At 45.0% G+C, this 22,795-nt stretch overlaps 1 protein-coding gene across 7 annotated transcripts in view; it reads left to right on the top strand.

The window, feature by feature from the left end:
- HUWE1 (HECT, UBA and WWE domain containing E3 ubiquitin protein ligase 1) overlaps positions 1-22,795 on the top strand; it is a 779,197-nt gene that overhangs the window by 629,854 nt on the left and 126,548 nt on the right. For all 7 annotated transcript variants that reach the window (XM_033921870.1, XM_033921880.1, XM_033921834.1 and 4 more), the window contains one exon: positions 17,805-18,336. In XM_033921870.1, coding sequence (XP_033777761.1) covers positions 17,805-18,336 — 532 coding nt within the window. The remainder of the gene's footprint in view (positions 1-17,804; positions 18,337-22,795) is intronic.

The following is a 22,795-nucleotide window of genomic DNA, read 5'->3' as shown; positions in this document are numbered from 1 at the left end:
ATTTTTACCACCGATGGACAACTGTTACATCCGACCTCTGGGTCCTTTCCATCATCAGGGAGGGATACTCTCTTCAGTTCCATCAAGTTCCTCCGGAACATCCTCCAAGAGAGTATCCTTCCAACTCTGCCCAGACCACCCTTCTTCTTCAGGAAGCTCAAGCTTTGCTTTAGCTCCGAGCTATCGAGCCAGTTCATTTGGCTCAGCAGAACAAGGATTTTTACTCCCGGTACTTTCTTGTTCCAAAGAAACAGGCAATCTGCATCCTATTTTGGATCTCAGGGTGCTCAACAAACTTCTGTTCAGAGAATAGTTTTGCATGTTGACCCTAGCATCCCTGTATCCCCTCCTCGAGCAGAACGACTGGTTATGCTCTCTGGATCTCAAAGAGGCCTACACACACATTCCCATCCATCCGGCCTCCCGTCCATACCTCAGATTTCGGGTGGGACATCTTCATTTTCAATACAGAGTGCTCCCTTTCGGCCTGGCCTCGTCGCCCAGTATCTTCACCAAGTGCCTGGTGGTGGTGGCCGCTGCGCTCAGGAACCATGGTCTGCAGGTGTTTCCCTACCTGGATGACTGGCTCATCAAGGATTCCACGTCTCAGGGAGTCGTCCTAGCGACCCAGCGAACTATCTGGTTCCTGCAGAGTCTGGGTTTCAAAATCAACTTTCCGAAATCCCATCTCCAGCCTTCTCAGACTTTTCCATTCATCAGAGCTGTTCTGGATATTGTCCAACTCGGAGCGTTTCTTCCTCAACAACATCTGGAAGCTCTTCTCCATCTTTGTCATTCGGTCTCCTCTCGCCAGTCCATCTCAACGAGAAACATGATGGTTCTTCTGGGTCACATGGCTTCTACAGTACACATGACTCCTTTTGCCAGACTTCACCTCAGGATTCCGCAGTGGATCCTTGCATCTCAATGGACGCAGGTTTCCGACCCTCTGACTCGACACATCCAGGTCCCTCCTGCTCTGACACAGTCTCTTCGCTGGTGGATGCTCTCTTCCAATCTATCCAGAGACTTACTTTTTCACATGCCCCCTCATCAGAAGGTTCTCACGACCGATTCTTCAATTTATGCTTGGGGGGGCTCATCTAGATGGTCTCCGTACTCAAGGCTATTGGACCAGTACGGATCGTCAGTGTCACATCAATCTCCTGGAACTCAGGGCGATTTTCAATGCTCTCAATGCTTTTCAGCATCTGCTTCACGACCGTGTAGTCCTCATTCGCACGGACAATCAAGTCGCCATGTATTATGTCAACAAGCAGAGAGGCACGGAATCTGCCTCCCTCTGTCAGGAAGCTTTGAAAGTTAGGGATTGGGCAATTCGCCACAACACCTTCCTCAAAGCTGTCTACATTCAGGGGGCGGATAATGCCTTAGCAGACAACTTGAGTCGTCTCCTACAGCCTCACAAATGGACTCTCCATTCCATGCCCCTGCATCACATCTTCTCTCAGTGGGGAACGCCTCAGATAGATCTCTTTACAGCCCCCCACAACTTCAAGCTGCCTCAGTTCTGCTCCAGGATCTACACTCCGCATCACCTTGAGGCAGATGCTTTTCTTCTGGATTGGACAAATCTCTTTCTATATGCGTTTCCTCCGTTTCATCTCATTCAAAAGACGCTGGTCAAGCTGAAGTCCGACCACGCCACCATGATTCTGGTTGCTCCTCGGTGGACCAGACAACCCTGATACTCCCTTCTACTTCAACTCACCTCTCTACTTACGCAGCATCAGGGATCTCTGCTTCATCCCAACCTGCAGTCTCTACACCTGACAGCTTGGTTCCTCTCAACATAGCTCATCTGCAGTTTTCTCAATCTGTGAGGGATGTTTTGGAAGCTTCACGGAAGCCTACTACTAGACAATGCTATCACCAAAAATGGACTAGATTTTCTACTTGGTGTTTTTCTCATCATAAGGAGCCTCAACTTTCCTCCTTATCTTCAGTTTTGGACTATCTGTTGCACCTTTCTCAGTCTGGTCTCAAGTCGATCCGAGTCCACCTTAGTGCAATTGCTTCTTTCCATCAGCGTATTGAAGGGAAACCTGTCTCTGCTCATCCTTTAGTTTCCAGATTCATGAAAGGACTTTTCATTATCAACCCTCCTCTCAAAAACTGCCTCCTGTGGTTTGGGATCTCAATGTTGTTCTTGCTCAACTGATGAAACCTCCATTTGAACCAATGGACAAGGCTCATCTGTAGTATCTCACTTGGAAAGTGGTGTTTCTCATTGGCCTCACTTCTGCTCGACGAGTCAGTGAGCTTCATGTGTTTTTTCCAAAGCCTCATTCTCACCTTGGAGAATCGGCTCTTCATACTCTGGACTGTAAACGTGCTTTGGCCTTCTACTTGGAACGCACCAAACCACACAGAACTGCTCCTCAACTTTTTGTCTACTTCAATCCAAAAAGTTGGGACATCCAATTTCTAAACGCACCATCTCCAACTGGATGGCGGCTTGTATCTCTTTCTGCTATGCCCAGGCTGGATTACCCCTTCACAGTAAAGTCACAGCCCATAAGGTCAGAGCAATGGCAGCTTCTGTGGCTTTCCTCAGATCTACACCTATTGAGGCAATTTGTAAGGCTGCCACTTGGTCCTCAGTTCATACCTTCACTTCTCATTATTGTCTGGATACTTTCTCCAGACGGGATGGACAGTTTGGGCAAACAGTATTGCAAAATTTATTTTCCTAAGTTGCCAACTCTCCCACCATCCCACTTTGGTTTGCTTGGAAGTCACCCACTAGTGAGAATACTTGCCTGCTTGTCCTGAGACAAAGCACAGTTACTTACCGTAACAGGTGTTATCCAGGGACAGCAGGCAGCTATTCTCACATCCCACCCTCCTCCCCGGGTTGGCTTCTCTGCTAGCTGTCTGAACTGAGGAGATGCGCCCTGTGCTGGGCGGGAAGGCATGCACGGTGTGGGCGACTCGAAACTTCGAGTTTCTTCAAGCAAGTCTGCTTGTGAGGCGTCCGCATCAGGGCTCCGTTGGATCACGTCACCCACTAGTTAGAATAGCTGCCTGCTGTCCCTGGATAACACCTGTTACGGTAAGTAACTGTGCTTTATTCAACCTACTATTATACTGGGAGTAGTTTTAGGCCATAGTCTAACCATGACAAACCAGGTTGACTCTACAGTTCGTAAGGGTTTCCACACGCTGTGGAAATTAAGAGCTATTAGAGCATATTTTGATACAAATTATTTCAGACTTGTGCAGTTCCTGGTTTTGAGCCTTCTTGATTACTGTAATATTGTGCATCTTGCTGGAGCTCAAAAAAATCTTAAAAGATTGTGCATTATACAGAATGCTGCTGTCCAATTGATCTATAATCCCAAAGGATGACCATGTCACACCTTTCTATTGACAATTGCATTGGCTACCAGTCGAGGCTTAGGTCAAGTTCAAATTTGGATGCATTTGCTTTAAGGCATCAGTTGGCTTAATACTGGAATATCTCTTGGATTCATTCACATTTTACTAGTTCAAAACATTCCAGAAAATCTCATGCATTATTCACTTTTCCATCTGCCAAGGGTTGCAAATTTAAAAGATTTCATCTGTGTCTTCTGTCCTTTCAAGTGGCATTATGGAACAAGGATTTGTATCATTTAATTATGTCTTCTGACATCTACCAACAATTTTGGCATGCTTTAAAAACATATCTCTTTATTAAATATTTTGGAAATTAGGTTAACCTCACTTATTGTATTCACTTTGTATACTCTTAATCTTTTGTGAACTGCATAGAACTTAATGGTTTTCTAATGTAAAAGTGAGTTTTTATGTTTGTTTATGTTGCAGGATTTCCAGACAACAAGTCAAAATTATGCGTGTTGATTTTAGTATTTATGTTGCTGACAGCCATATTGATAGTTTAATAGGGAGAATCGCAATCCAAAGGGAAATTTCTAGGTTGTGGGTCTTGTATGATTCTCTTTGTGGCTGGTCAGTTGACTTGACTTTCCTGAGGTCCTAGCAGGACAGCAGAAAGAATTAGAATTGGTGGATGCATTGCACTGCTTCCATCTATGTAAAAAAAATTATACCTTCTTTAGCAACTCTCCAGACCGGCCCAGTTCACTGGTGGTCATGGTGAGCTATTACCCATCAGTGGACTGGGCCAGTCTGGATAGTCTAAAAGAAAGAAAATTAGCAGGTAAAAACCTAATTTCTCCTTCTTCTCACGTGCCAAGATACCTATACATACATCAATCTATTATGGTGTCATAGAAATTTTTTGGGGGGTAGGGGGAGGGCAATTCTGGGATACTTTATTGAAATTTATTAACTGCCTTTTCATGAAGAGATTTCCCCAAAGCGATTTCCAGTGCAATAGGTGAGACATTCTTGACAAGTGGGTAGTGTCTTCATCTGCTGAAAGAATCTAGTTTGGATTTTTCTCTGTGCCTCTTCTGTACTTCACTGAGCTCCTTAGCTCCACCTACAGCTTTTTCCTTCTGCACGTGTGCCAGCAGGAGTGTGTTTATTTTGCTCTTTCCTCATTATTATTTTATTTGGTGTTTTTAGTCATTTTTTTCAGAGTGTTTGTTCAGCTTTACCTACATTGAGAACACAGTCTGTAGCTGACAGGCCAATCCCAGTAAGTACCTGTTAGCCAGCCTGCTTAGTTTTCTTTGGAGCTCAAGGATGTCCCTGAAGTTGTGTCACCTACTGTTAAGCAGGGGTTGAGCGCAGGCTGTTAGGCACCCTTAGGAGGCTCTGTGGTGTCTCACAGGGTGCCGTTTGCGTCTTCTCACCTCTGCCTGTTTTGGTGTACGTTCTTCAGTCTGCAGGGGTGGAGGTGCAGTCAGGCATAGGGTCTGACTGGCAGCTCAAAGATCAGCATTATAGAGGCATTCCCAGCATGAGTTAGTGATTCTCTGATCCAGCTACTATAAGAGCTGAGGTAGACTGCAGCACAGTTCCACAGACAGGTCACAGTGAGTACAGGCTGTCACAGCCTGTGAGGAGAATCGGGGGGTGGGGGGGAGGGGGTCTGAAAAGTGTGTGTGTGGGAGGGGGGTTCCTTCACTGGAAAAATCTGAAAATTACTGTTTTTTTAAACTTTTAGTAAGTGTGAAAAATATTGCGATTTTGGTGCAAATTTGGTTTTTTTGCGCTTTTTGTTAAAGCTCCCTGCTTCTCCAAAACTGCAATTTTTGCTTCAAATCTTGTTGGGATGGAGTCCTTAGGCTGAATTCATGCCAGGATTGTGCAAATTAGGTACTTCAGGAGTGTTCTTCCACCACGTACCGCAGCCGGGAGGGTAAGCAGCTCAAAGCTTAGCCTCTCCCCTGATCCAGCAGGTGACAAAACGCTTGGCTAGCCCAGTGGGTTGGCTTTCTTTATTTTGGGGGCTCAGCACAGCTGATAGTTCTGTGCACAAGGCTGCGGACTCCGCAGCCTGCGAAATGCATGGTTAAGTCATTGGAGGGTGACTACGCGCCCCAGGAGCCAGAGACTTTATCATGGTTTCTGAAGCAGTTGTGAAATACATTTCAAAGCCGGTGTTCTGCGCAGTCCTGCTCCGCCTCAGCTGCGCATCTCACTGGCGTTGCTTCTATGGGCATTTTTTTGCATCAGTCAGCTGCTGTTACTGGTCTGCTTGATCCTGATTCTAATGCTGATTACCAGCTTGCTGACCCATTATTTACAGGTGCAGTGCTTCCAAGGACGGGGGACCAGGGACTGTATGCTGGATCTTCGGATCCTTCAGGGGCTCTAGAACCTGGGGACAATCCCACAATTCTGTGCTTATTTTAGTCTGTCCTTGCCAATCTTATTTCTGAGTCTTTGCAGGAGTTGCATTTGGTCACTCAGCCGGCTTCATCCTCTTCCTCCTGGCTTTGTCGTGTGTGCTCAGTCTTTCACCTTTCCCTGGCACTCTCATATGAGCATTTTAATATCAGTGCAATGTGATGATCTGGAATGTGCTCTTATGTTATTGAGGGACGTGTCTCGTTTGTACCCTCTGGCACTGGATTGCCTGCAGGTTCTGGATCAGCCTAGAGTGGATTCCTAGGTTATGCAGGTAACTAACTGCACATCTCTTCCCAGGGAAAGTGATTTGGTGCTTACAGATATGCAGGACCGCCATGTGGACCTAGTTCTCCAGAGGCATTTTGATGCAGCTGCTTTGGGCTTTAAGGCTGCTTTGGTGGCATCTTTTATATGATACACTTGTCTGTCTCACCTGCACACCCTGGAGAGTGAGACAGTAGATTATCCTCTTCAACTTCTTTTGGCTGGGTCAGATTATGTGACTGACGCTTTACGTGACCTTATGCAAGTAGTGTTGCCCGCAGGATACTCTGAATTAGACAATGGGCTGGTGTTTCCACTTTCAAGGCTACTTTGGTGAGACTTTCCTTTCAGTGCAGTTATTTTGACAAGGGCCTGGTCAACCTCATGGATTCTTTGGTGGTCATTCGCCCTAAGACCCAGACCCCCTAGGGATTCTGGTTGCTCTAATTTTCATGACTCCAGGCATTATCACTCATATCCCAACATCACATCTCAGACCAGAGCTCCTAGCAGAGGTACTCCGGCTACAGACATGCCCAGCCATCTGGCTCCCATCCTGCACCTCCTGCCAAGAAGGTGCAATGAAGTCAGGCTTGGGGATACCCCCCCCCTACAGATAGGGAGCAATCTATCAGCGTTTCTGCCAGCTTTGGTTTGCATTTCATCCAACCAGTGGGTTCTTTACTTTATTCGGTCGGGATCCAATTGGAATTCGCCCAGCCTCTGACTGATTAGTTTGTGGATTCTCCCACAGCGCATGCTGCCCAACCTTTCAGGCTCCAGCAGATACTCCATATACTTTATCGTGCCAATGAATGGCTCAGATGGTTGAAGGCCTATTCAGGAGCTGCAGCACGTACATAAGGCTCTCAAAATTCTGCACTTTCGCATGGAAACTATCATAGCAGCAGTGGAGAGTTCCTTGCCTCTCTGGATTCATGGAGGCATACTTGTACATTCTGATCTTTCTAGTCCACCGCAAATACTTGTGGTTTCATGTTTTGCACAACCATTACCATTTTTTAGCTTTGCCCTTTGGACTAGCGACAGCTCCTCGTACCTTAAGTAAGATGGGTCTGCAAGTATTCCCTTTCTTGGACGACTTGCTAATCAGAGCTACCTTATTGGCTAAGGGTCAACACATGGTAGATCAGGTGATCCAGGTGCTAGAGGACCTTGGTTGGATTATGAATTACAGAAAGGACAGTCTCTCTCATGCAACCTTTGGAATACCTGGATGTTCTCTTTGGCACAGCTGTGGGCCACCTCATCTGTCTCCCAGGGGCATGCAGACAGAAACTGCGTCCCCAGATTTCTTCCCTTCTGTGTCTACCAGCTCCTTCAGCGTGGGACTATCTTAAGGTCCTGGGATCCTTGGCTGCCACATTGGATATGGGTTCCTTGGGCAAGAGCATACATGCTCTCTCACTGGGCTTTGCACAGGGATGCGTTACAGACCAGTCTTCCCTGAACTCTGGAGGCTCTAGCCAGAATGATTGGTGGCTTCTCCTGCAATCGCTATGCAAGGGCGTATCACTGTGGATTGCCTCCTGGGTCATGGTGATGACAGATGCCAGCCTTCGGTGTCCCATTCAGGGGTATTGGACGTCCTCTCAGTGGAAATGATTGGTTAAACGGTTGGCGCTCAGAGCCATTCGTCTGGCTCTAGTGTGCTTGAAGAAGACTCTGGAGGGCCAAGCGGTCAGAGTTTTCTCTGACAATGCAACAGCAGTAGCCTATGTCAATTGCCAGGGAGATGTCAGGGGCAACTCTCTAGCTCAGGATTTCCACCTTCTCTTTCTGTAGGCAGATCGCCACCTCCAGGCACTCTCAGTAGTGCATGTTGCAGGAGTCGACATTGTTCAGGTCGACTTAGCGGACAGCCCTTGGATCAGAGCAAGTGGTCACTGACCCCAGTGGCACTCCAAGCCATTGTGCGGCATTGGGGTTGGCCCTGCTTCAACCTCATAGCCACGGTAAGGAACAAGAAAGCTGATTAATTCTTCAATGGAATGTCCGAGCTCAGAAGCGAGAGTCTCGATGGTCTGGTTCAGCCATGTCCTCCCTGTCCCATGATAGGCCGAGTCATTCAGAGAATTGCAGACCATCCAGGCCATGTTATTCTAGTGACTCCAGACTGGCCTTGCAGGCCGTGGTATGCAGATCTGATGCATCTTCACTAGGGTCACAGCTTTTGGTTGAGCACCCATCCTGACCTACTTACACAGGGTCTAGTCTGCGTGGAGGACCCGGGTTGCTGTGCTCTTATGACCACAAGGGCTGTTCTGATATGGTCGTTGGCACTCTTCTCATGTCTAAGAAGTTGACTTCTGTATCTGCTTACACTACTGCGTGGATGACTTTCCAGGATTGGTGCGCTTAGGATCAAGCTGAGCCTTATTCCGCTCCACTTTCGGAGGTGCTCGCAGGTTGTTCCTGATCAAGGCCTCACTGTGGCATCCCTTTGGGTCCAAATGGCTGGGCTCATGTTTTTGGGCCTGGGGTCGGTATTCATCTTTGGAATCTTGTCCTGCACTTTTGAAGGTCTGCACTTATAGCAAGCAACTCCAACTCTTTAAGTTCATTACGAGCATCCTTTAATTGAGAAGCACACACAGAGCACTCCAGCTCTTGTACCTGTTGACACAACTATTGTTCTTTACATAGCTTGATCTTATGCAAATGAGCCTGCAGCACTATGATTTTTTTCCCACAAAACTACCTTGAGGCCCTCCCACAGCAAACAGGGATCAATATCATTGAATTCAAGATATTCTTCCACTGCTTTCGCTATCACTTATCCATGCGCAGGCTCCAAAAGCAAAGTATCCGGAAAGCGCCAAGGAAGCCAGAGCGGCTGCGGAAGCAGGCTCTTTATGGTTACCTGTACCGGCATATGACCAGAAAGCGTACTAGACTGAATCATGCAGGAGCGCAAGCGCTGAGGTACCAATTGGTCCCCTAATAAAATATCAATCCGAGAACAAGAGCGATAGGTACAGTCTCCTCTTGAGAATATGAATATCTCCATAGATCTACCAGGCCCCACCTATTAATCAGAGCGAGCAAATGATCCCATCCCGCTCCGTTGAACAGAAAGGCCATGAGTGGAGGTGTTGTCCAAAGCCAAATTAACTGTCATATTAAAATCCCCCCCCCCGCTATAATTATTATATCCTCTGCATGACGACCAAGCAATTTACTCAAGGTGTCAAAAAATCCTCCCTGCCCCACATTTGGAGAAAAAAAAACCCCAAAGTAATAGGAAATCCACAGCGAACTGTCCCAAAAATGTTGAGCAAGTCCAAAAAGTGCCATACTCACACAAAATCAGTCAAACATAAATCACTCTTCAAGAGGAGCCTCAAGAGGCACTGGAAGTTCCCAACGGAGCCAGCAAGGTCCACCTGATCAAATGGACGATAAATCCAAAAGCCCCTGTTTTCATGTAGAGCTCCCTCTGGGTAATCCACTCTGAGATGCTTGTCACGTAAGACAACCCCGGCCTCTGGTTGCACACTGCCATCTGGGTAGATGTCTGTGAGAGCCAGAAAGGTGCAAATCCCAAACTCCTCTACCCAATGAAGCGTCCTTCATGCCAAAGTCCACCTCTGGAAATAACCGTCCTGCATCCTCAAGCGTACAGACTGTTTTCAGCGATCCCTCTAGATAAAACAGTAAAGCAAAGGGTGACGCCAGTGGTATCGAATAGCTTTATCTCGCAGATATTGAAGAACCGGCTTTAGATCAGCTCTCCTGTGTAAAGTGACAGAGGCTAGGTCGTGGTACAACTCTATTTCATATGTTTCCCAGAGTATAGTTGAACAGGCCCAGGCTTTAGACATGACCACCTCTTTTGCTTTGGAGTCTTTAAAGCAGGCTATAATATCATGTGGCCTGTTAGCACAAGGCACAGTCAAGGCCCTATGTTCCCTTTCAATACAAATGTCATCAGGAGGTATTATAGAGGTCTCATCCAAAAGCAACATACTGGCAATGTGCTGTACCACTGATGCACTGTCCATAAAGTCAGACAAATCCGAAAATTGGAGCTTCAATTTCAATTTTCCAAATCTTCTATTTTATCAAGAATGTATAGATGCGTTTGTTGGGAGTCCGTAGTCTGTGTCTCTAGATGAGTTATGGCCTCGCGGTGTTCTATGTGGTGCCTCAAATCCACAATTTCCCCCCAGAGATCTGATGCCAAAGCTGAAAGCTCAGAACGAACGGCCTTAATATCAGTCTTTATTTCCTGCATTTTGGATATCACTTCTGTCAGGTGTGAGGGAGCCAGCTCACCTGTTGCTGGGTTAGAGAGTCCGGGGCTAAGCCTGTATGTGGCTGAACCGTTGCTGGTTTGGGCATATCTCCTGCACGTATCTGATATGCGTACTCCTTTAACGTATGGCAACCCGATTGAGCCATCAGTGTCACCACTCGACTTCAGGGATCGTCGGGGAATTGCAACTACTAACAAAGTAGAAAACAGTGAGGGGCAAGTTGCTGGAAATAGCTAAAATTATGGTGAGGCTCGCGGAGCCCGGTCCTCAAGGGGCCATCTTAGTTAATGACATCAGCCCGCCCCTATTAGACTAATTGTTTGGGGTTTTTTTTTACTGTCAAAGTCAGAATAAGATACAGTAACAGCAGTATACTTTACTGACCTGAAGAATGCGGTTTTGGCCTCTGAAAGCTAATTTAAAAATGGATTAGTCCAATAAAATGGTGTATTCTTATTTTCCATTTTTGTTTTGTTTCTATTTGTTAATTTGTAAAGTGGTGATTATTTGTCAGTTTTTTCAAATTTGCATCTATCTTTATATTTTTCACAGTATTAGAGGACATGTGTTACTGTTTCTGTGGTGTTGCATTTTATGCAGTCTGGCTTCTTGACTGTTTAACTTTTGTCTACATATTTCTGTCTGTAGCTTGTGATTACTTATTCCATACTGGGCAAGGGCATATCTGTGTTCTGTATGTATGAAAAGGACATGGTTTTCTGTTAGCATTGACTATGCAGGATCAATCTCTATTAATCTGACTTGTTTAATTTTACAATAAAAATTGATTCAACTTTAAACTTAAAATCTGTCATTCAAAATGAATTGGGCAGCTCTAATAGGGAGTATATTTCTCTGCATCTCTCATGACCCGTCATGTGATATGTCTTAGGGAAAAGAAAATGGTCCCCAATAAGGTAGTAACAATTATTATTTATGTGTGGAAATTGCAGAAGTATAGGATTGTTAAAGATCTTGACAAGGGAAAAGTTTTAAATTCAAAGGAACAGAAGTCTGAGGTGCCTGTGTGTTTATTATTGCATTTTCTAGTATAGGCTAATCTTGATAACCTTGTTCCTTTTCATGAATTAATGCAGCTGCATATCGGAGCACATCTTTACATTTATACTTCTCAATTAGCTTTAGTTTGCCTGTGTGCATACCAGGTTTTCTGTGTAAAGAGTTCAGCCATTGTATTAACATCACTCACATGATCCAGGGTCCATCCTCTGACAGTGGAATAAGAATTGAATAGGAATAAGATTGAGAGCTTTTTATCAGATTACCGCTCAGAACAATGGGTTTTCAAAGTCATCTGAGATAAATATGCCCTGGAGTTTATATGCTTGTTGCCTTTCTGGAATCTCCTGATCATTCCCTGTGGAAGACATTTCCCAGTGGGCTGTTGGAGTGACACTACAGAGGTTGTTAAGATGAGTGCTGGTATTTGATATGTTTTGTGGATTTGAAGAAAGAAAGCACTTTCCAGCCTATTCTGGATCTCAAAAGGGTGAATTAGGCCCTCCAAGTGCTCATTTTTTGCATAGTGACCCTGTGGTTGGTTGTAGCAGTCTGAGGAGAATTTCTCACCTCCTTGGATTTAACAGAAGCCAATTTCCATATTACCATCTGTCTGGGGCATCATAAGTTCCTCATGCACCCAGGTCCACACAGTAAACAATCGACAAAGATGGTATTCAAGCAAACAGTGTCCTTGATGGCACAGGGGACCTTCACAAACCTTAAGGCAGAGAATGTTTTGCAGGAAATATAACAGTATGGCTCAGATGGTAGGCCTCAGCCCCTCAAAAGTGATCCAGGAAACACTCCTACATTTCCCCCCCCCCCCCCTTAAAAGTAGAATAACTGCAAGGGAATGTATTCCAGCTTCAAGCTAACTAGCAATAAACTAGACAAGATTAATCTAAAAACTAAATTTACCCATAAGACCCAGTAACAGTTAATTATTTTACAGGGCCCATTTTTGCATTAGGCCAGGCTAAACTCTATTACCCACCCTTTGTCTTATCTCTGTGTATATTATGATCTTCTGATTTTTGTTAACCGAGTCAAGCTCCGTTTAGAGATGACCCGGTATATAAACCAAAGATTAGATTAGATACCTTCTAAATCAGTGGTCTCAAACTCAAACCCTTTGCAGGGCCACATTTTGGATTTGTAGATACTTGGAGGGCCACTGAAAAAATAGTTAATATCTTATTAAAGAAATGACAATTTTGCATGAGGTAAATTTCTTTATAGTTTATAAATCTTTCCTTTTGGCTAAGTCTTAATAATAATAATATTGTAATTTATAACTAAAGAGACATGATCAAGAAACTGTTTTATTTTACTTTTGTGATTATGATAAACATACCGAGGGCCTCAAAATAGTACCTGGCAGGCTGCGAGTTTGAGACCACTGTTCTAGATCACAGTTCTTCAACCGCCGGTCCGCGGACCGGTGTCGGTCCGCAAAAAAATCTTGCCGGTCCACAAAGGATTCGGGTCCCCGCCGCAACGAAAGGTGCCGGCGTCAGCTGACTTGCAACTTCCTGTTGCTGTCGCTGTGCCGGGACTCCTGCCTTCCACCGCATATGCTTCATGCCTTGTCTCCGCACCTCCAGACCAGCAGCGGCAGCTCTGTGTGCTTTTAACTTCGGCACAGAGCTGCCCCTAAGCAGTAGTTTAGCGCGGTTTCATGAGGCAGCCTCGGGGCCTTTGCTAGGCCGGCCCACATCGCATCATCGAAGCGGGCCGACCTAGCAAAGGCCCCAAGGCTGCCTCATGAAACCGCGCTAAACTACTGCTTAGGGGCAGCTCTGTGCCGAAGTTAAGAGCTGCCGCAGCCTAAAGACTCTTGGGCCGCTGAAGGAGGGCAAAGAGCAGCTGTCCCGGAGGTCTTCCTTTTTTCCACTTTTTTTTTTCTTCAAACAGCAACGGGCCCCAGCATCAACATCAAGTAAGTTGCAAGGAACAGTGGAAGCGGTTCTGCTCCGCCAAAGCTACCCCTCTGACATGAGCCACCCTCAGGGAAAAGAAAGTGACCCGCAAAGGTGAGGGGAAGGGGAGCAGATGATGGAAGTGGAGGGGGGGGGAAAGAGAGAAGGGGCAGATGATGGAATGGAGGAGATGAGAGAGAGAAGGGGACAGGTGATGGAAGTGAGAAGAAGGGAGAGAGAGCAGAAGGCAGATGGATGTCAGTTGAGAGGGGAGAGCAGATGCTGAATGGAAGTGGGGATAGAACACATACTGGATGGAAGGAGGAGATAAATAAAGGGGGAAGAAAATAGTAAGATAATGGAGGGGAAAGGGGGTGACAAGCTGTTTGTAGACACAGTGAAAAGAGGGAAACAGGACTAAATAGTAAGAAAGAATTTAATTTAGATGGAGGCAGAAAGTAGAGAAGGAAGACCAGAGAAGAAAAGGGAAGAGAGAGCAGAGAACGATATCAGATCTGAGTGGAGGAAATGAGAAGAGAGAGATGCTAAAAACCGCAGGGGGGGGGGAAGGACAGAGATGCCAGACCATGAGAGGAACAGAAGGAAGATGATGGATGCCAGACCAAATTTGGGGTGAGGGGGAAGGCAGGAGGAGAGATGGCAGGGAAAGACAGACAGTGAATGGAAGGGGCAGATGCTGGACTGAAGAGACAGAGAAGGTTATGGGCCATGGTACACCCTCACCTGGAGTACTGCGTCCAGCATTGGTCACTGTACATGAAGAAGGACACGGTACTACTCGAAAGGGTCAGAGAAGAGCGACTAAGATGGTTAAGGGGTTGGTGGAGCTGCCGTACAGCGAAAGATTAGAGAAACTGGGCCTCTTCTCCCTCGAACAGAGGAGATTAAGAGGGGACATGATCAAAACATTCAAGATACTGAAGGAATAGACTTAGTAGAGAAAGGACACTATATCACCCTCCTCCAAGGTAGGGAGAACGAGAGGGCACTCTCTAAAGTTGAAAGGGGATAGATTCCGTACAAACGTAAGGAAGTTCTTCTTCACCCAGAGAGTGGTAGAAAGCTGGAATGCTCTTCCAGAGGCTGTTATAGGGGAAAACACCCTCCAAGGATTCAAGACAAAGTTAGATAAGTTCCTGCTGAACAAGAACGTGCGCTGTTAGGGCTAGTCTCAGTTAGGGTGCTGGTCTTAGACCAGAGGGCTGCTGGGCATGATGGACCTCTGGTCTGACCCAGCAGTGATAATTCTTATGTTCTTAGGGCAGACGCTGGATGGAAGAGAGTGAAAAGGCAATGAAAGCAGAAACCAGAGACGACAAAAGGTAGAAAAAAAATTATTTTATTTCTATCTTGTGATTCAAATATATCAAATTTGAAATATGTATCTTGCTAGACATAACTGGGGAGTGCAAAGCCCAGGCAGTGCTTCTTTAGCTTCCAGCTGGCTTAGCGATCTCTCTGACCAGGGTGCAGTTGCCCTAGCTCCACTCCCTAACACCATTCCTGTCATGTGTGACTGTGGTATTCTGTTACATGATATTTGTGTAGCATTCTGTAATAATTTGGCTTATTCAGTTTTCTTGATAGTAGAGGGGATATATGTGAAGGGGAGGGGAGACAGGGGTTTTGTTGATCTTTGCCCTGTATTATTTGTATTTATAAAATGACAATTGTATAGAATATTGTTTCTTTTTATACTTTAATAAAATATGTTCAATATAAAATCATAACTATTTGAGGCTTGTGCAGATGGGATCAGATGGTTTGTGGGACCGAGCTCGCGAGGACGGGGTGGCGATGTTTTTTTTAAATTTTCAGTCTTAGTAGTTTGCCGGTCCACGAAATAATTATTTTATTTCCGCTGGTCCATAGGTGTAAAAAGGTTGAAGAACACTGTTCTAGATGATGATAGCTCTGAAACCATGTTCCAAGTACACATACTGTACTGTATTATACCTTTTAAAGTAGTATACTTTTTTTAAATGTACTCTCGTGTGATTGTGTACCTTTTTTTTCATTTGTGTGGAGTTTTTCTTTTATATTCACTGCTTTGTTTTACATTTGTAAAGAAATGTGGTATATCAAGATAGAATAATAAACAAGCTGGTCAGTGGCTGGAGTTGCCTGACAAAAGATGTGGTGGATAAGGAGGATCTCAAATGCAAGATAAACAGGATCATGATGGTTCAAAGGACAGAGAAAACAAAACCAGCAACAGTAGTGGTCATGAAAGTTTAGAATGTGCAGACTTGCAAAATTAACAACAAGCTCGATCCTGTGAGATTCTTTGGAATCCATCAAATGCTTCACTTTTGGATGACCATGCAAAACATCCAGAACTTCAAGCTCAGTCTGAATAGGCTCTGCTTCAAGATAAAATAGGAACTCCCTCAAATTTAGAATTTTTAGAAACAGAAATGAGAGAAACATTACTGGGTAACAGAAATTGATTGCTAATGTTAGTAAGCTATCAAATTGTATTCCTACAAGGGTGCACTAACAATCCAAACTTTGCTTACAATGGCAACAACAATATTTGAAAAATCATCATACTTGGGAAAGTAAATTAATTTTTCTTGCACATTTACATTGGGCAAAACACACAGAGCCACATGATATCCTTCAAGAAAGGCTAGGGTTAGCATATAATCCATAAAAAAGTAGGACAGATTGAGACATCCGGGTTTTACTCCATTGCTTTCAGTGGAAGTAAAACCCAGATATCTCAATCTGTCCTTTTTCTGGAGCCATATGGTAACCCTAGGAAAGGCGTTTTTTGGATTTATTAATTTTTTTAGCAGAGAGCCAAATTAAGAACCAGCTATTTTTGTGGATTTGCAGATTGGAAGGCAGTATACACAGAGGTCTCAGCACAGAGGTAAAGGTTGGTATCTGACCTTTCATCAAGTTGTTAATACTGTTAAAACAGAACAATTACATTCCAATCACGTAGTAATTTAATCCACTTAAAATAATGGCAGAACTCATTGAATTTACATATCACCCATCCCCGCTAAATAAAGTGCAGCAGTCATATTCTGAGATTCTTATTAGATATGATTACCAGCACAATTTCAAAGAAAAGCATCAACAAACAATTGTCTTAAAACATCTTTCTAAACTGTAAATGGTCAGAACATGTCCTCAAGATGCCAGGGAGAGAATTTCAAAAATTTTACCCCCGTCACATTGCTGCTGAATCACCAGGGCTATTTTGTGACTGAGGCATTGCCACAGGCTAGACCACCAGGCTATTTTCTGCAAACCTTTGAGCATCATCCCCTGAGAGCTACAAAACACCTTAGTGCTGGCCAAATGTTTGAAAGTTCAATAATTTATTGACTCTTTTTAGGTCATGTCATCTTAAATTATGAATACTCAAATTTACATAAGAACATAAGAATTACTGCTGCTGGGTCGTTGCCAGCAGTCCGCAGTGGGGTTAAGTAAACCCAAAGGTTCTAAGGCTAATGTAGAGAACTCACAGAACAGGAGTTAACAAGAGAGTTTTGTGCATAGTAGTGAAAGGGTACAATGTCCTCTTCTCCTACAGAAAGACTTTAAAAAAAAAAAAAAACAAACAGATTGTTCTGATAAAAACTAAGATCTGTTGAGTCTTCACCTAAACATGACTACCAAAATCTAGTGCTTTTGTGGTTGGTATCTCTATAACTGGCAACTAACAGCTCTGTATCTTTCTGTTTCACGAAACGTCCAAAGCTTCTATCACTGAAATGTTTAGATATTTTTTGTTTGAAGCACAAGCTGAAAAAAAAACCTTTTCCTTTAGAGCCTATAAAACCCAATTCCTCTCCAACACGAAGAGTAAACTTCTTAAAAGTGTCATTTCCTATAAGTATAAAAATTAGTTTGCCCATCTATACATGTTTTCTATGCCATTGTTTCTCGAGACATTTTGGAGTTTATAGCAAGTCAGGTTTTTCTGATATCCAGAAAAAATATGTATGAGATGTACATATCGGCTGCCTCTGTCTCATACACATCTATGTCCTATGTATTCAGTGTGGGCGATCTGATGATTTGGATGTTTCAGGGAAGAAATACCTCAGAAATTTACCAGGTCTTTAACCACCCACACACACAAGCAGCTAGTTCTCTGCATCCCACATAAGGCAGGTAGTAAAATCATGAGATTCTTTCAGATGCAGATTAGAAGTAGGTCATCCCAGAGATGACTGCTATCTCTGACATGTTCTGACTGTGGTTCCCTCTGAATGGATGACACTTTATAGATCCACGGTGTTTGTTTATATCTTCCAAGCATCCACTCCTTTCAATTCATATAAAAATAAGTCATGATTTCAGGAACTTTTTTTGGTGTTTGAATGGAGTTTAGTTTTGTCTCTTTGTGGCCTCCATCCTCTGTTTCCCATTTCTCATCTCCAATAAACACATGCTTCCTTTGATTGAAGGGTGAGGGAGGGCAATCTGGAAATTAGGCTGGACACAGTGCTAGAATTTAATTTTCCTTCTTTCCCTTTTCCAGGTATTCCCCAGCCATTTCACCTTGCAGCGGACCAAAGAGATGAATTCAGAGAGTGAACGGGAGCGCAGCATAAAGTTGGCATGCAGTCCATGTCCTGGACAGTCAGGGGGTGGAGGCAATATCTCTACAGACTTCTGGGACTTACTGGTAAAACTGGACAACATGAATGTGAGCCGGAAAGGCAAGACCTCTATGAAGTCTGCCCCTATGGGCTCGGGTAATGAAGGGGAGAATGCACAGTTAAGTCTGGAGGCCTCCCCATTAGGCCAGCTTATGAACATGCTCTCACACCCTGTCATCCGTCGTAGTTCTCTGCTGACCGAGAAACTCCTGCGGCTACTGTCCCTCATTTCCATCGCACTACCAGAGAACAAGGTGGCAGAAGCACTAGCCAACCACAGCACCAGCAGCAGCACTGCCACAACTCCTGCACCAGCTCCCACACCTGCGGCAGCCCCCATTCCCGCCCCTGTCCCTGCCTTTGCAACTACTGCTACCACCACCGCCACCACCACTACCACCACTGTGTCGAGTAAGTATCTCATCAGATTGTTTGAGTGGGAAAGGCTTTGTCTTCTGCTGCATGAGTCATTTCTATGTACAGAGATAGAATTGTTTGCTTTTACCATTCCCAGCTGGAAAAGCTTACTTTGCATAGAGTCCAGTTTTACCCTTTGGTTTTTCTATTGTATTCAACAACTAGTACTCAAGTTGTGGGGAAAGTAGTTGCTTTTCATTGGTACAGTAATATGGATGAAATGGGCTTGAAAACTGATTTTTATCAGCTATTCACAGGATTTAATTATATTGATAAGTGGAAAAAAAATCTACCTCCAGTGGAGGAAGGGACAGGAGTCTTGACTATTGAATTTTTTCCGTTTACCCCGTGATGATTGCAGAAGGCATCATTTACATTTTTCTTCAACTCTGCCTCCATGTAATCACTGAGCAGTACCTCAGCCAATCAGTTTTTCCTTCTGAAAGTGAGTTGAGAAAGTGTTTTAGGGGGGGTTTGTTCAGCATCTTTTATTGTGTTCAGGATTGTATCTGATTTTGAAGATCCTGCTGCTACAGAGTTTCCCAGCGATCCGGGACTACTCTGTCTGAGAGAAGATAGTCTCTGGTTCAGAGGACTGTACTGGGGGGCAGTTTGGGGAGAGTTCCCCTGAAGCACATTTTGCCCTGAATTTTTTCAGGCGCTTGAGTACAGGCTGAGTGGCCCTGTGTTGGTCCAGAGGAATATAATGGGTGCCCTCTGAAGATGCATAAGGAGCTAATGGAGTCAAGGGTTCCAGACCCATGAGGTCTTTCTAAAAGGCAGGCCAAAGAGACAAATAACCGGAGGAACTCCAGGCTTGCATGAGGCAGAAATCTTCTCTTTGTTCAGCTGCAGTAAAAGTTGATGCAGGCACAGCACCTTTCCTGTTCTGTGAGTACAGTGCATTACTGTCTGGGAAACATTGGGGGGGGGTGTCTTCAAAGTGCAGTTTTAAAGGTTTCTGGGGCTCTCTAAAGGGTCCTCCCACCTTCAAAATCCTAAGTTTTTAATTTTTCTGACTTTGCATTTTGTTTCCCCTGGCTCTTTTTAACATAGTAAATGACAGCAGATAAAGACCTGTAATGGTCTATCCAGTCTGCCTTATAATTATATGCGTTATAATTTCATGATTAAATTAAAATCTTTTTCTTTTTTTTCTTTTGGTTATTCTGGGCCATAAACCTTAGAATTCAACCCGATACTATCGTTAGGTTCCAACTACTGTTCTTGTGCAATCCCTCTGTAGTCTGAACCATAGGGTTATCAATCCCTTCCAGCCCTGATCTGTAGGGGACTCAAAACAAAGTCTAACCCATCCTCCATTGGGACATCTCCTGAGGAGACTCCCCAACTAGATCAGTTTTTGTTTCCTACAACCTGCTTTAGGGGCTCATCTCTCTGCTCGTGTTTTATTTTCCTAAATTGTAGTATGTTAATTTGATTTTGGTGCAGGTCTTGCCTTAGTGCTGGCAGATTCACCCTGCAGGAATATCCTTTGACAGGAGATCGCATACTTTATATATAAAATTGTCTGCTTCTGGGGTTTCCTGCCGCTGCAATAAACCCCCTGGACAGCCTGCAGGTCAGATCAGGGCTTTGGGATCGAGAGCAAACTCACCCTCGGGTTCGTCCGCTAAAGGGTAGAGTGCAGTCTGTGTGGTTCCGTGGAGGCATTCCCAGGATCTGGACTGGACTGTATACCTTCCCTGATTGTTCTGGAGGTCCGGATAGTCACTGACTGGGGTGACCATGCAGGTGAGGCAGTCAGAAAAAATAGATCTCCATCCTTTCTGTTTCAGCTTGCCTGCCATTCTTTTCCTTGCAGCACAGAGCAGGGTGAGTTACTGTTTTCATGCTTGGTTTGGTGATTTTGGGGGGTCTTAAAAAGGGGGTTTGGGGTGATTTCCTTGCATGCCCTAACCCCCCCCCCTCTAAAAATGTCAAATTGCCATTTTCCTGGACTGTTGTAGAGCAAAATCAAAACACATGGCGGCTATCTTGGATTTTCTTTAAACTTTTAAAAAGTATATTTTTTGCACTTAGAAGATTCATTTTCGCTCCAAATTGTTCAGATGGCCTCCTCAGGACATGATGCATGAATTCATGCCTCGTTTGTGGCAGATGGCTGTCAGTTTCGCAGCCGGCTTTTATGCACACCACTGCACACACACTGCGGATTCCGCTCTTCCCTCCTCCGGAATGACCCGGTAAAGGATACGACTGACGCTTCAGCAAAATGCAAATTCATTCTGGGGATAAGTCCCATAAGTTATCTAAGCACTCTAGATCAGTGTTCTTCAACCTTTTTACACCCGTGGACCGTCAGAAATAAAAGAATTATTTTGTGGACCGGCAAACTAGTAAGACCGAAATTTAAAAAAACACATTTTCGCCCCGTCTCCGCAAGCTCGGTCCCCACAAACCATCTGATCCCATCTGCACAAGCCTCAGTTATGATTTTATATTGAACATATTTTATTAAAGTATAAAAAGAAACAATATTCTGTACAATTGTCATTTTATAAATATAAATATTCAGAGCAAGGACCAACAAAAACCCCTGTCTCCCCTCCCCTTCACATATATCCCCTCTACTATCAAGAAAACTGAACAAGCCAAATTATTACAGAATGCTACACAGAAATATCATGCTAACAGAATACTGCAGTCACACATGACAGGAATAGTGTTAGGCTTTGAGCAGTCCCCAGTTATGTCTCTTAGCAGGATATATATTTCAAATCTGATATATTGTAATGACAAAATAGAAATAAAATGATTTTTTTCGTACCTTTTGTGGTCTCTGCTTTCATCTTCTTTCCACTCTTCCTTCCAGCATCTGCCCATTCCATCCACTGTCTGGTCCTCCTCCCCCTTCCATATGTATCTGACTTCTTTCTATGCCCCTCTCCCCCTTTCCATCCAGCCTGTGCCCTCCTCTCTTCTTTTTACATCATTCATTCCAGCTTCACTGCTTTCTTCATTTTTATCTCTCCTACACCAGATCTAGCATCTTTAGCCCTCTCTCATTTCTCTGCTGACCCCCTTTCCAGCATCAATCTCTCTCTACTTTCTCATTCCTGTCTCTCCCCTTTCTCCTCCTCTAATCTCCCTGGCCAAGCTGTTTCCTTCCTTTTTACCTTCTCCCTTCCCTCCTCCCCCCTATCCAACAGTAGCTCCTCTTCCCATCTCTTTCCCTCTTCCCCTCCCAGCAGCATCTCTCTTTCTACCTCTCTCCAGGTGCAGTAGCAGCTCTCCCTTTATCCATCAGCTTCCCAGCCTCCAACAGTGGCTTCCTCTCCTTCCAGCAGCTCTCAGTACTTGCCTGCAGCAGTGATTTCCTTAGGCAGCCTTGGGTCCGTTGCCGCCTCTGAGGAAAGGGGAAGTTGCCAAAGTGAATCACTGCCCTGGTAAGTACAGAGCTGCTAGGAGAGGAGACAGCCACTGTTGAAGGCTCCCCATGATCTTACTCCTGCTGTGCCCTGCACATTCGCGATACCCCCCCCCCCCCAAGCCGGCAAAAACAGCTTTGCACTGCAGGACTAGCTGCCCAATACGAGCCGGAGGCCCCTACCCGCCGCATCCTGCACATGGGCAGACTCAGCACAAACGCTGCTGATGGCCCCAATCGACACGCTGACCTCCCCGCGCACGCTGACCATCTTCTCTCTGCCTGCACTTTCCCCGCGGCCCTCTTCGGCGACTCAGCAGGGGCAGCGATCAAGACAGGCTGCAAACATCGGGACCTTCCCTCTCTGAGACCCGCCTATTTTCTTTCAACTCATGTTTTCCGCATAGGCGAGACTCACAGAGGGCACGGCCGACGTCGGCAGCCTGTCTTGATCGCCCGAGGCTGGGAGGAACAGAAGATTTCTGCAAACACCATCGGGGCAGAAAATTTAACGGGTCCATCTCGCCGGTCCTGTGTGGACCGGCAGGAATTTTCTGTGGACCGGCACCGGTCTGCGGACCGGCGGTTGAAGAACTGTGCTCTAGATCAAATGCATGCAGAGCGGCTCTGACCACAGGGGAGTTTTTTTCCCCCGGAGTTAGTTAAGATGATGTATCAGGCGTTTTTGGTTTAAAAGACCATGCCTGTTTCTTCAACTCAGAATCCAACACTACAGTTGGGATCTTCCCAGCCACTGGATTCCAACATGTCGCTGTGTCCTTCTCTGGGATCCCAGAGAGCAGGCGGAAGGTGTCCACCATCACTTCTGCCTCAGGTCTCTATACCTTTGCTGATGCAGGTCTCAGCGATAGCCTCATGCCGATGTGGTTAATCTTGCAGATCTTCGTGATCCCTGGATAAGAGTGTGTCTTGCGACCTTGGGATGCCCCGACAGTGCGCAAGCTGTTTAAGACTAGCCACCTGACGGACATTGACGCTGAGTCCCTAAGAGAGTTGAACCTGAATTTGGATTATCCAGAACAGACCTAATATTCCTTGATG

This window comes from Geotrypetes seraphini, chromosome 1 (assembly GCF_902459505.1).
Source record: "Geotrypetes seraphini chromosome 1, aGeoSer1.1, whole genome shotgun sequence".
In the NCBI taxonomy this organism is placed as follows: domain Eukaryota; kingdom Metazoa; phylum Chordata; class Amphibia; order Gymnophiona; family Dermophiidae; genus Geotrypetes; species Geotrypetes seraphini.
The sequence above is the reverse complement of the archived record's forward strand: the minus strand, read 5'-3'. Positions and strand labels throughout refer to the sequence as shown.